At 35.6% G+C, this 12,699-nt stretch overlaps 1 protein-coding gene across 3 annotated transcripts in view; it reads left to right on the plus strand.

Annotated features, from left to right (window-relative positions):
* Positions 1-12,699, plus strand: part of ATP8A1 (ATPase phospholipid transporting 8A1) — a 268,024-nt gene that overhangs the window by 107,712 nt on the left and 147,613 nt on the right. For all 3 annotated transcript variants that reach the window (XM_023224492.2, XM_023224493.2, XM_023224494.2), the window contains 4 exons: positions 3,884-3,956; positions 7,345-7,450; positions 8,671-8,753; positions 10,884-10,933. In XM_023224492.2, the coding sequence (XP_023080260.1) occupies positions 3,884-3,956; positions 7,345-7,450; positions 8,671-8,753; positions 10,884-10,933 (312 nt within the window). The remainder of the gene's footprint in view (positions 1-3,883; positions 3,957-7,344; positions 7,451-8,670; positions 8,754-10,883; positions 10,934-12,699) is intronic.

Raw genomic sequence — 12,699 nt, forward strand, 5'->3', positions numbered from 1 at the left:
GTACCAGTTAAACAATATAAATTCCTAGAAGTGGAATTACTGGATCAAAGTATTTTAAATTTTAAATTTTGCCCAATTGCTTTTCTTTTAGAATTTGTACCAGTTTATGTTCTCACCAATGATATTTGCTTTACTAATTTTCCCACAATTGCAACAGCACAAAGTTGTCAAGTTTTATTTTTGCCACAATGATACATTTAAATTTCACTTCTCTCATTATGAGGTAAAGTTGAATGTATCTATAAAGCCATTTACATTTCCTTCCTTGTGAACTGTGTGTTTATATCCTTTGCTCATTGTTGTACTACCTTGCTGATCTTTTTGTAAATTGATCTCTGGGAATTCTTTTTATTCCCTGGAAATTGACCTTTATAAGTTGGAAATATTTTTTCCCAGTTTGTCATTTAGATTTTGATTTTTCTTGCAGAAGTTGGTTTTGTTTTAAGAGATGGTCTCCCTTTGTCACCCAGGCAGGAGTGCGGTGGTACCATCATAGCTCACTGCAGCTTCAAATCCAGAACTCAAGGGATGCTCCCCATTCTGCCTCCCAAGTAGCTGGGATTGCAGGTGCACACCACCAGACTTGGCTAATTTTTTAATTTTTTGCAGAGGCGGATCTTGCTCTGTTGCCCAGACTGGTTTCAAACTCCTGGCCTCAAGCAGTCTTCCTGCCTCAGCCTCCAAAAGTGCTGGGATTACAGGTGTCAGCTACTGCACCCGGCCTGTTGGCCATAGTTTTTGCTGTGCAGAAATATTTAGATTTATGTAGTCAGATTTGTGTATTATGTTTTCTGAATTAAGCTTTTTCGATTCATAAGTTGTTTTAAAAATATATTTCACATATCTTTAGTACATTTATGAACTCATTGATCCATCTGGAGTTTATTTTGGTTTACAAGGTGAAAAGTATGGATTCAGCTCTTTTCTTCCTTTTCTCTGGTGGCTCTCCTGTTGACATGAATTTTGAATTTAAAAAAAAAGTCTTTAGTACATACTGTCATATGCAAGAACAGCTAATACTGATTAAGCCATATATTATTTGAATCTTTTTTTATTGCTATAGAGATTCCTCATTTTTGTACGATCAGAAAATGAGTAGTTACAATGTATCATAACTTTTAAGTCAGCCCAAAGAAGCTGCAAATTATATAACATTGTGGGTTCCCTGCTGTGTTCTCCTTACCTTAACTGTGATACTCCCTGGCTTATTGCTTCTTGCAAAATACCATGATGTCATTGTCTCCTTGGAAGCAAAGTGCCACTTGAAAATTGCTAGGCAAAAATGTAACCAAATGTTGATGTTGGCTTGCATTTTTTTTTTTTTTTTTTTTGAGACGGAGTCTGGCTCTGTCGCCTGGGCTGGAGTGCAGTGGCCGGATCTCAGCTCACTGCAAGCTCCGCCTCCCGAATTTATGCCATTCTCCTGCCTCAGCCTCCGAGTAGTTGGGACTACAGGCGCCCGCCACCTCGCCCGGCTAGTTTTTTGTATTTTTTAGTAGAGACGGGGTTTCACCGTGTTAGCCAGGATGGTCTCGATCTCCTGACCTCGTGATCCGCCCGTCTCGGCCTCCCAAAGTGCTGGGATTACAGGCTTGAGCCACCGCGCCCGGCCGGCTTGCATTTTTATTTGTGAAAGTTTACGAATCATATAGTTTGTCAACTAACAGTCCTATTATTTTTACTTTTAATGTGATGTTTCTTATTTTTAACTGATATAAGCTTGCAAATTTTTTCTGTTCATTTTTACTAAAAGTAAATATTTTGTACAATTTTGGAGAGGAGTGATGGAAGCTCCATGCCTGAGTCATCCAACCCAGGCTGTCTGATTAGAGGATGAGTTGTTTATGCTTTTTGTTTCTGGTTTTTTTGTTTTTGTTTTTGAGACGTAGTCTTGCTCTATTACCTAGGCTGGAATGGAGTGCAGTGGTGCATTTTCGGCTCACCACAACCTCCACCTCCCAGGTTCAAGCAATTCTCGTGCCTCAGCCTCCCGAGTAGCTGGGATCACACCCAACTAATTTTTATATTTTTAGTAGAGATGAGGTTTCATCATGTTAGCCAGGCTGGTCTCGAACTCCTGACCTCAGGTGATCTGTCCACCTCAGCCTCCCAAAGTGCTGGAATTACAGGCATGAGCTACTGTGCCCAGCCTGTTTTGGGTTTTTTTAATTATCTTGGGAAGGAAGTCACTTTCTAGATGAAGAGTTCTTTTTTAGCATTATTCTTGACATTAGTGAATGGAAAATGGGGTATGTCCATGTAAATATTTCAATTGCATATCTAGAGCTACTCATTTATAAATATGTGTGAAAATTAAGTCAATTATAGTAACTGATTTATAAAATGAAAGAATTGGTGAGATTAATAAGGCGTATCTTCAGATTTAAACAGCTTTTAGTCTGGAATTCTTTGGAAAGAAAATAGACTTCTTGCAAGATGTTACTGTGCGTATTCCTTGACATTTCAGTTTAACAAGTAGAAAAATGCAGCTGCACACCATTTATGAATATATTTTAATAGAAAAATTTCATAAAGCCTCAAGTAATGAACTCTTTTTAATAAATGGTAAATTTGGAGGAGAGATATATGCTATCTTTTTGTCTACACATTGATAAGTCATTTAAAAGTTCTCAGTTTTTTTCTTCCATCTTTAAAACTAGAGAAATAATAATAATGATAGTGATGATGAGGTGTTCACTTTGGCCCGCAAGGACATTTTGATCATTCTAAACTACTACCTGCTAATAAAGATGTATTTTTCTTACGATTTGGAGACTTAATAGACCAAATTACTACATGTAAATATGTGTTCCATTATAAACATTCTAACTTCGTCCTTCAGTATACTGGAGAAATGTGTTTGAAGGTACTATATATGTTCTATTCTTTCAAATTCTGTTTTCTTCAATGAGTTTTCCTTCCTGTCAAGCTGCTGTCTTTACAATATGACAGTCTTGATATCTGACATGTTGACGTTGATAATACTCTTTGTAACCTGTAAATGTTGTGATTAAAAGCTTTCTGGATTATAATCGTTTAGTATTGGACACATTTTTTTCCCTTACTGAAATCTGAAATTTTCTTCTGTGCACTAAAGCTCAAATGTATATATTTTTACTAAACTTTGCAAACTGTACCCTTTTGACATTCCCACTTGTGTTCCTTGTTTTTCCTTTGAATCTCAGTATTTGTGTATTAAATTGTGTGGCCATGAGATTAATGATAGTTAGTTTGCAGAGATAATTGACTCCATTTGTATCATATGAAGTACGTAATACATTTACTCATATGAAGATAGCCACAACACAAAAATTCCATACTTTCATTATTCTTACATTTGCAGAACAAATGTAATATGTTTATAAATATTTGCTCAGATATGAATGATAAATGTTGATATACTCTGTAAATGGTTTATTCATGTTCTTATTTCATATGATTTTCATCACTACATATAAAAGATTTTAAAGATTTCTCATGACTAAAATAGAAGACTATTTTGTATAATAGCTTTCGTTAATTCTTAGAATCCTAAAAATTGAAAATATTATGGAAATGGAAGAAATTCAATTCCAGGTGTTTTAATAGTTTTTTTTTTTTTTATTTTTTAAAATTTCATGTGGCTGCAATATAATTTAACTCCAGAAAAAATGAACTATAAAATACTATTTTTCATTACATTGCAAACATCTTTCACATTTTAGAATGCTTGAATATATTTTATGATGCAGTCATGAAATCTGTGATGTTATTTAGAAATGCAGGCCAAATTAATTTATTAAGGGTTTGGAGACATAACACTTTACTTATAAAGTACGTTAACAAATAGATTAGTCGGCTTGCATAAATGAACTAGGTTTACTCTATTTTTTACCCCCTTCAGGCAGAACTCACAGTTTGGAGACGAAAAAACATTTAGTGATTCATCATTGCTGGAAAATCTCCAAAATAATCATGTAAGTTACATAAAACCATTATCTTTTTGTTAGTGAATAAAAACTAATGAATGTTTCTCTGAATTATCTTCTATGTTTATATATTTCTCTTTTTTTTTACTTTCATGATCATTTATTTATTCATTCATTCATTCATTCATTCTGAAACAGCGTCTCACTCTGTTGCCAAGGCTGGAGTGCAGTGGCATGATCTTGGCTCACTGCAACCTCTGCCTCCCAGAATCAAGCCATTTTCCTGTATCAGCCTCCCAAGTAGCTGGGATTACAGGCGCCCGCCACCATGCCTGGCTAATTTTTGTATTTTAGTAGAGACAGGATTTTGCCATGTTGACCAGGCTGGTCTTAAACTCCTGACCTCAGGTGTTCCACCCACCTCAGCCTCCCAAAATGCTGGGATTATAGGCATGAGCCACCGTGCCTGGCCTCATGATCATTTTTACTAATTATCAAAATCTATGCCAATTCCTTTTTACTTGGCCAACATTAATTCATGGTTGTTATTAATTTGGTTTTAATATTATCATTCATCAATATTCTGTCTTTTCAAATTGTTTCATTTTAAATGATTATAGAACCCTCTGTGATACAATTCAATATTAACAATTTTAGAATATCTATAGAAGTAAGTTATCTGCTTAGTACCATAGGCCAGTGCTAAATCTACAGTAGAAACTCCAGCTTCTGCCACCCAATGTGAAAATCCTGCTTATGAAGTTACTGACTGTATTAGGGTTCTCTAGGGGCCAGAACTAATATGAGCTATAGATAGATAGATAGATAGATAGATAGATAGATAGATAGATAGATAGATAGATAGATGGATGATATATATATAGGATATATATATAACTAATAGGATATATATATATATGAGTTTATTAAGTGATATTAATGCACACAATCACAAGGTCCCACAATAGGCCATCTGCACACTGAGGAGCAAGGAAGCCAGTCCAAGTCCCAAAGCTGAAGAACTTGAGTTTGATGTTTGAGGGCAGGAAGCATCCAGCACGGGAGAGATGTAGTCTGGGAGGCTAAGCCAGTCTAGCCTTTTCACAGTTTTCTGCCTACTTTCTACTTTATATTCTGGCCATGCTGGCAGCTGATTAGATGGTCTGCCTTCCCCATCCCACTTACTCAAATGTTAATCTCCTTTGGCAACACGCTCACAGACACAGCCCCCGGATCAATACTTTGCATCCTTCAATCCAATCGAGTTGACACTCAGTATTAGCCATCACATTGACACTCAGGTTTCATAAGATCAAGTTAGAGAGTCTTCTGGAGTTAAACCCCAGAGCTTTTTCTCATAATCACTTCAAACCCAGTATGTCAAAACTTGAACTCATAATTGTTACCCCAAAACATGCATCTTCTCTAGCACAGGTGGGCTTGACACTTTTGCCCGAGTGGGGCCCTATCAGTGTGTTGATATGGGTATTTTTGTATCTCTGTTTTCTACGCGAGCCTTTGACAAAATATTAACTTCAGGATCTACAAAACCTAGACCTAGACCACCTATTCCCTCTTGAAATCTCAGCTTTCAGTAAATTGTACCGTCACCTATCTTGTGACTCTTCCTAGGAATTAGAGGATTGCCTTTGATGACTTCTTTTCTCTCCATGTCCGGACCTCTGAGTCACCAAGCAGTTGTCAGTACTGATTGCTAGAATGTATCTTGGGTGTCAGCTGCAGTTAATCCTCATTTTCACCTCCCAGTCCAGACCGCCAGTACCCACTCTGTGGATTACTGTGGTAGCATCCTGGCCACTCTCCTGGGTTCCATTTTTACTCCTCTCCAGTTATTGTTGCATGTGACAGCTAAAAAATGCAAATGGAAATCAAGTCCCCTCACTGTCCTGTTTAAGCCTATTCTCTGCCTTCTCTCTTCACTCATACAGTAACATGTTCTGGCCCCTTCCTAAGCTGTCACCCTCATTTTGAGCTCCTTTTCTTTCTCCTCATCCCACTGACTGCCTTTTATTTTCTAAAACGCATTATTTTTTCCTTCTTTATGACCTTTCCTGCTTGATAGAAAGCACTTTGCTCAATTCTTCATGAGGCTAAAACTTCATCAGCTCAAATATTACATTATCTTGAGAATAACCACAGACTCGCTCAAGTCACATTATAAGGGAATTTGCATATTCCCTTATTTATAGTGCTTGTCACACTATAAGTAAACAATACGTGTATATTTATTTGTGTTTGGTCTTCCCCACAACACCAAGCTTCACATGGCAGGGACCATGTCTGTTTAGTCCACTGTTCTAGCCTGAACACAGTTTTTTCAAATAATGTTCTGATATATCTTCCTAGTCACTTCACATTATTATTATTTTTTTGTCCAAGAGCATAGAGAAATGTTTTTCCTTTATTAAATTGAATGACATTTCTCTTTATTGAGAGCTGGACAGGAATATATTTAATTTAAAATATCTGGCCTCTCTCCTATAAACCCTAAGCTCCGTGCAGAACGGATACACCCTTCTGTCTTCTCAGGCTGTAAGAGTCCACTGGACATAGGAGTTGCTCATAATTTTTAATTCATTAAAATATGAATAAAGTTACCATTTTTGGAGAGGAAAGACAAAGCATTATAGAAAAATCCTCAATCATTATCACCCCAACGCGAAGTATCACCCCAACGCGAAGTATCACGCCAATGCAGTAAGATTGCATGCCTAAAATTTAAATCTGATCAGGAATTACAGATAGGTAAACGAACATTTTCAAATTTTTCTCCTGTCCTCCAAGGACAAGATTCAGCTTCATCTGCCTTTCTCACTCTACTGTTTCTATTTGACAACACCAAGTTGTCTTGTATAAATGTTTAGAAAATGAATGAAAGAGTAGAAAAATAATTTGAATTAAAAAACACATTTTCTTTATAATTGATGTTGGCTTCTTAGTTGGCTATAATCCTACACCCCCTATGTGTAACAGCTATGTTTTTATGGGTTTTTGTTTGTTTCCTTGGGTTTGTTTTGTTTTTTGTTTTTTTTTGAGACAGAGTCTCACTCTGTTTCCCAGGCTAGAGTACAATGGTGCAATCTCAGCTCACTGCAACCTCTGCCTCCTGGATTCAAGCAATTCTCCTGACTCAGCTTCCCGAGTAGCTGGCATTACAGGTGCCTGCCACCATGCCTGGCTAATTTTTGTATTTTTAGTAGAGTAGGGGTTTCACCAGGCTGGTCTCAAACTCCTGACCTCAGGCGATCCACCCGCCTTAGCCTCCCAGAGTGCTGGGATTACAGCACTGAGATTACAGGTGTGAGCTACCACATCCGGCCAACAGCTATGTTCTTAATAGACATGAAGTAATATTACTATCAGCATCAAAATGTTCACATGAGAAGGGCTTAAGTTATGTGTTTATTTTTCACAGCCGACTGCACCTATAATATGTGAATTTCTTACAATGATGGCAGTCTGTCACACAGCAGTGCCAGAGCGAGAAGGTGATAAGATTATTTATCAAGCAGCATCTCCAGGTACAAATGAAGAAATTGTAAAGTATTTTTTTGTGGAAAATTGTTCTGAATGTAAAAGTCAGTTTAATTTTAAAAAGCCAAATTGAGTGTTTTTTTAGATAAAAATTTTTATTTACCAATTAGAAAAACCTTGGCTTTCAAAGTTAAATATATATGTGATATTTTAAAATGGGTAACTTTGTATATGTAATTTTTGGTATATGACATAAGTTACGTGAAAATTTGAATAACATAATTCTCATAAGTGAAAAATGTACTTTTTTACCTGCGCATAATAATTTTTCCCTTTATAAATACCTAAGAACTCTTAGTCAAGCTGGTTTTGCATGGGTACAAATAGGAAAAGGAAAATGTGTTTGCCTAACTATAATAAGCATATATAACTTTAGAACACCAATTTTGATTTCCTCTTTTGTTAATGATAATAACAAAGTTTGTGTATTTATTTGGGTGAGGAAAGTTTTACACATTTGAAGGGATTCCATAAAATATTATTAGTACAGTTATCAATACTAAGTACTTAGGCTTAATTTTGGATCTATTTTCAATGTAAAATTGGGCAGATAGTCAGTTTGATGAGAACTTTGTTAGAAGTGTTTTAAACTGTATTCTAAGCCAGCATCTGTGACTTACAGGATATACTAAATTCCTTAAAAGGGTAAGAATTGTTATATTGCATATTATTAGGATAGAAACTGTATGATGTTTTCTTATGCCATACCCTACTCTAGCAATAAAAAGGTTTTATTTAACATGATGAAATTCATAGACATTAAAATCATTATTAGTTCATTTAAAGCTGTTTAAATTGAATCCTCAATGAGCACTATTAGTTTCTCTAGACTCAACAATTTAGGAGGAAAAGGCTAAAAGTTTAGGAGGCAGTTTTCTCTGATTCCTTTTGAGAAAGTTTTCTGGCAAATATACTGGATGAAGGGGTACATTTAAATTAAGCTTCTTAGGAATTTATGACTAACAGTGAGACTTGACATTTTGGAAATGTAACTCTGAGTTCTATATGTGTCTCCAACACTTAAGATTATTCTCTTCATTTATTTGGAATTGTCATGTAATTTTAAAATAATTAGATTAATAACAGGAGCCAGAATAAAAAGAACTTTAGTTAAACAGAAAATTATATTACCTTAATGTACTTCTCTTGTACTGAGAATATTTTTTTTTCAATCATGTATTTGCTTTTACCTCTTTTTCTAAAACAGATGAGGGAGCATTGGTCAGAGCAGCCAAGCAATTGAATTTTGTTTTCACCGGAAGAACACCCGACTCCGTGATTATAGATTCAGTAAGTTAGTTGTTTTTAAGGTTCTTTTTAATGCAAGTAATACATTTGCATAGCTTCAAAGATAAAGTAATACCAAAAAGCTTATAATAAAATAGGAGTTCCCCACTCCAGAAGCAACCACTGGGTGTTCTTTTAGCTATTTCTTTTGGCATTTATACAATCTCGTTTTTTTTTTTTAAAAAAAAGTGATTATTAATACATGTTTTGACTCTTCAATTTTAATGTATCTTCTGATTCTGTTACATGAGGGTGTATCTCTTGAATCATCATCCTTTTTGTTTATCCTTCCTCATACTCCAAAATTATTATGATTTTATTCCAATTAGTTAAATACTCAGGCCCAATTTTTAAAGTGGGCAAAAGACTTGAGCAGACATTTCACAGAAGAAGCTATATGGATGACCAATAAGCATGTGAGAAAACATTGTTAGTCATTAGGGAGATACAATTAAGACCACAATGAGATAGCACTACATACCTACCCAAGTGATTTTCCCACCTCAGCCTCCCAAAGCACTGGAATTACAGGCATGAACCACTGCACCTGACCACTTTTTCTCTTATTTTCTAAAGACTAAAATTTAAAAATGGATAGCACCAAATATTAATGAGTATGTAGAGCAAGTGGAGCAATCATATACTGCTAGCAGATGCATAAAGCGGTACAGTCCCTTTGGAAAATCTTAGAGTTGTCTAATTGAGGTAAACTTACACCTGAGCCAGCAATTGTGCTCACAGTTATACAGCGGAAATGGAAGTTTCTGTTTCTAAAAAGACTTGTAACAAAATGCTCATAGCAGCTTTATTCAGAGTAGCCAAAAACTAGAAACCAAACCAAATGCCCATCAATAGAAGAATGGATAAACAAATTGTGATATAGTCTCAATGGAACATCTAAACAATAAAAAAGAATGAGTTATTGATTCATCAACAGCATGGATGAAAAATGAATCAAAACAACCAAAAACATTATACCGAGCAAAAAAAAAAAAAAGCCAGACACAAAGGAGAGCATCCTTTTTAATTTCATTTTTATGCAGCTCAAGATGCAGGAAAAAGTGATTTATGGTGATGGAATGCAGAACAGCGGTTGCCTCAGGGCAGGGAGGAGATTGATTGAAACAGGGCACAATGGAATTTATAGGGTGGTGGGAATGTTTTGTATCTTGATTGGGGTGCTAATTACCAAACTATACAATTTTCATTTGACTCTATCTTAAAGATCTATACATTTTATTATATATAAATTATCTCATTTAAAAAATTTTTATTTAGTTTCTGTGTAGTATTGCCTTCTCTTTTACCTGTACAGTATTCATAGCTGAACATTGCTGTATTTGATAATTATTTTGTTCTTTAAATTTTGTGTTTTCTGACACCAACTTTTTTTTTTAGAGATGGCATCTTGCTCTGTCACCCAGGCTGGAGTACAGTGGTGCAATCATAGCTAACCGTAGCCTTGAATGCCTGGACTCAAGTGACCCTCCTGCCTCAGCCTCTAAAATAGCTGGGATTATAATAGGCATGCGCCACCACACCTGATTTTTTAAAAAATTTATTTTTTAATAGAGATGGAGTCTTGCTGTATTGCCACAGCTGGTCTTAACTCCTGAGCTCAGTTAATTCTCCCACCTCAGCCTCCCAAAGCACTGGGATTACAGGCATGGCCACTGGACCTGGGCACTTTTTCCATCATTTTCTAAAGATAAATCTCTTACCTGTTTGTTCCATTGCTTCCCTGTTTTATTCTTATTATCTATATTAATTGTTCCCATACTTTCTAGTATACTTTTCTCAATACAATCACACCATATAATCTGTTCACTGGCAGTTCTTTCCTTTCCACATCCCTTTTGAAGCCCTCTGTTCTCTTGTCTGAGCAGGTTATATTCAAAGAACTCTTCAGCGACACTTTGAATTCCTTTTGGTTTTCTCCTGTTTTGGATTTTCTGTTTCCTGTAACTCAGTTAACGTAAAAGTTAGTAAGCTCCCTTCCATATTTCAGTAGGGAAAATTTGTTCATGTTGGCATTTTTTGCAGTAAAACTTTAAACTTTATGACTAGGATTTATTTCCAAGAAGCTTAAGACATTTCCAACTGTATTTAATTATATATTCCTTTTCTTCTTAGCTGGGGCAGGAAGAAAGATATGAATTGCTCAATGTCTTGGAGTTTACCAGGTAAAACATCTGCTCAGTTATTTGTATGGATAAGTTAAATTTATATCCATTTTTATTTTTTCCCTTTTGAATAACTAGAAAGTGTGCTTTGTTTTTATTTGACTAAATTTGTTTAGACAAAATATTAAATCAAAATCTTTAGTACATTTTTGATTCTCATTATCTGTAGATAAATCACAAACCACTTTCTTCAGAGTATTGCAATGCATGACTACTGGTAGCAGTTTTAAAGTGTTTTTGAAAGTTGGTCTCATGGAGGTAGAGAGTAGAATGATAGATACCAGGTGATGAGAAGGATGTGTGGGTGGGGGGGAAGGGATAAAGAGAGGTTGGTTAATGGATATGAACATACAGTTATGTTGAAGAAGTAAATTCTGATGTTCGATAATAAAATAGGGTAACTACAGTTAACAACAATGTGTTGTATATTTCAAAATAGCTAGAAGAGAGGACTTAAAATGTTCCCAGACATACAAGTAATAAATACTCAAGATCATGCATATTCCAAACACCCTGATGTGATCATTATAAATTCTGTGCATCTAACAGAATATCACATATACCCCATAAATATGTACAAATACTATGTATCAATTTTCAAATTTAGAAAAAGAAATCTTTTTGAAATATAACTGCCTGATTCACAAGCCCAGGGTATATGGCCAGGCGTCTTGTGGCTGCTGATCTGGAAACACAGTTATGTTTAGAGGCATCAGATTTATGTGGGGTAGAGATGAGTCAGGGTCAGGAAGCCAGCATTCTAATTATATGCTCATTATATCTAATTGTCTTCAGGATTTGGGAAACCATATTCGTGTCTCTGTTAAGTATAAGACCAGTTACCATATATTAGGAAAGAATAGAAAGCAAAGTGATTGTCCTACTTATTTTATTTCTTCAGGTCAAATAATAGATCCCTTCGGTTATAATCAGTGATAAATCTATGAGTGTTCAGCCTTTTACTCCCACATGACGATGTAACCTGCTTACCTGCATTCTTGAGGCAGAGAGGCCCTTGCTGCAGGGTCTTTAAAAACTACATCACCATTCACAGGACACTTCACAGAATTAAGGCCATGAGGAAGCAATGCTGTTGTTCAAGGAAATAAGTGTCCATCATTTTTCTTGAACTTTCTTCTGCATAAGGCAAACTTGTACATTGCTTAGGAAAGGCATTTCTCTTTCTATGCAAACTTTGGTTGCTTCTTGATTGGGAGTGACCACATGCCAGTGGTTAATAACAAAAATAATGGGGTCTGTCTGACTTATTATTTAAAGTTTTTTTTAACTTATATGCTCTGAAAAGTCCAAAGAAGATGAATACATTGAATAAACCTAATGGAGTATTTTCAAAGTGCACCCCTCATCTCTTTCTTTTCATGTCAAAGTGGTTGTTTTTCCCAAGCTTATTTGTGTTATATCTGTAGACTGTCATTAAGTAGTCTGTTAATTGCCATTTAGATACGTTTTTTAAACCACACTTAGCACTATGCTAGGTGATGAGTGCCCTGAAGAAAAAAATAAAGCAGGGTTGGGAGTTTCCATTCTTTCAGGATTCACTGATAAAGATGGGTTTAAGAATTAACATGAGAAAAGTGAATATGGTGCTGTTAAAGTAGTCCCTATGAAAGACATTTGTGGTTTAGACTAGGATGATGGTAGTGAACATACAAAGAAGTTAATAGAATTCATGTACTTTGTGGAGGAATATCTGAGGGACTTTGTGTGAAGGATTGGCAGTGGAAGGCGAAAAGAGGAAGGCGTTA

Source organism: Piliocolobus tephrosceles, chromosome 3, assembly GCF_002776525.5.
Source record: "Piliocolobus tephrosceles isolate RC106 chromosome 3, ASM277652v3, whole genome shotgun sequence".
NCBI classification, from domain to species: domain Eukaryota; kingdom Metazoa; phylum Chordata; class Mammalia; order Primates; family Cercopithecidae; genus Piliocolobus; species Piliocolobus tephrosceles.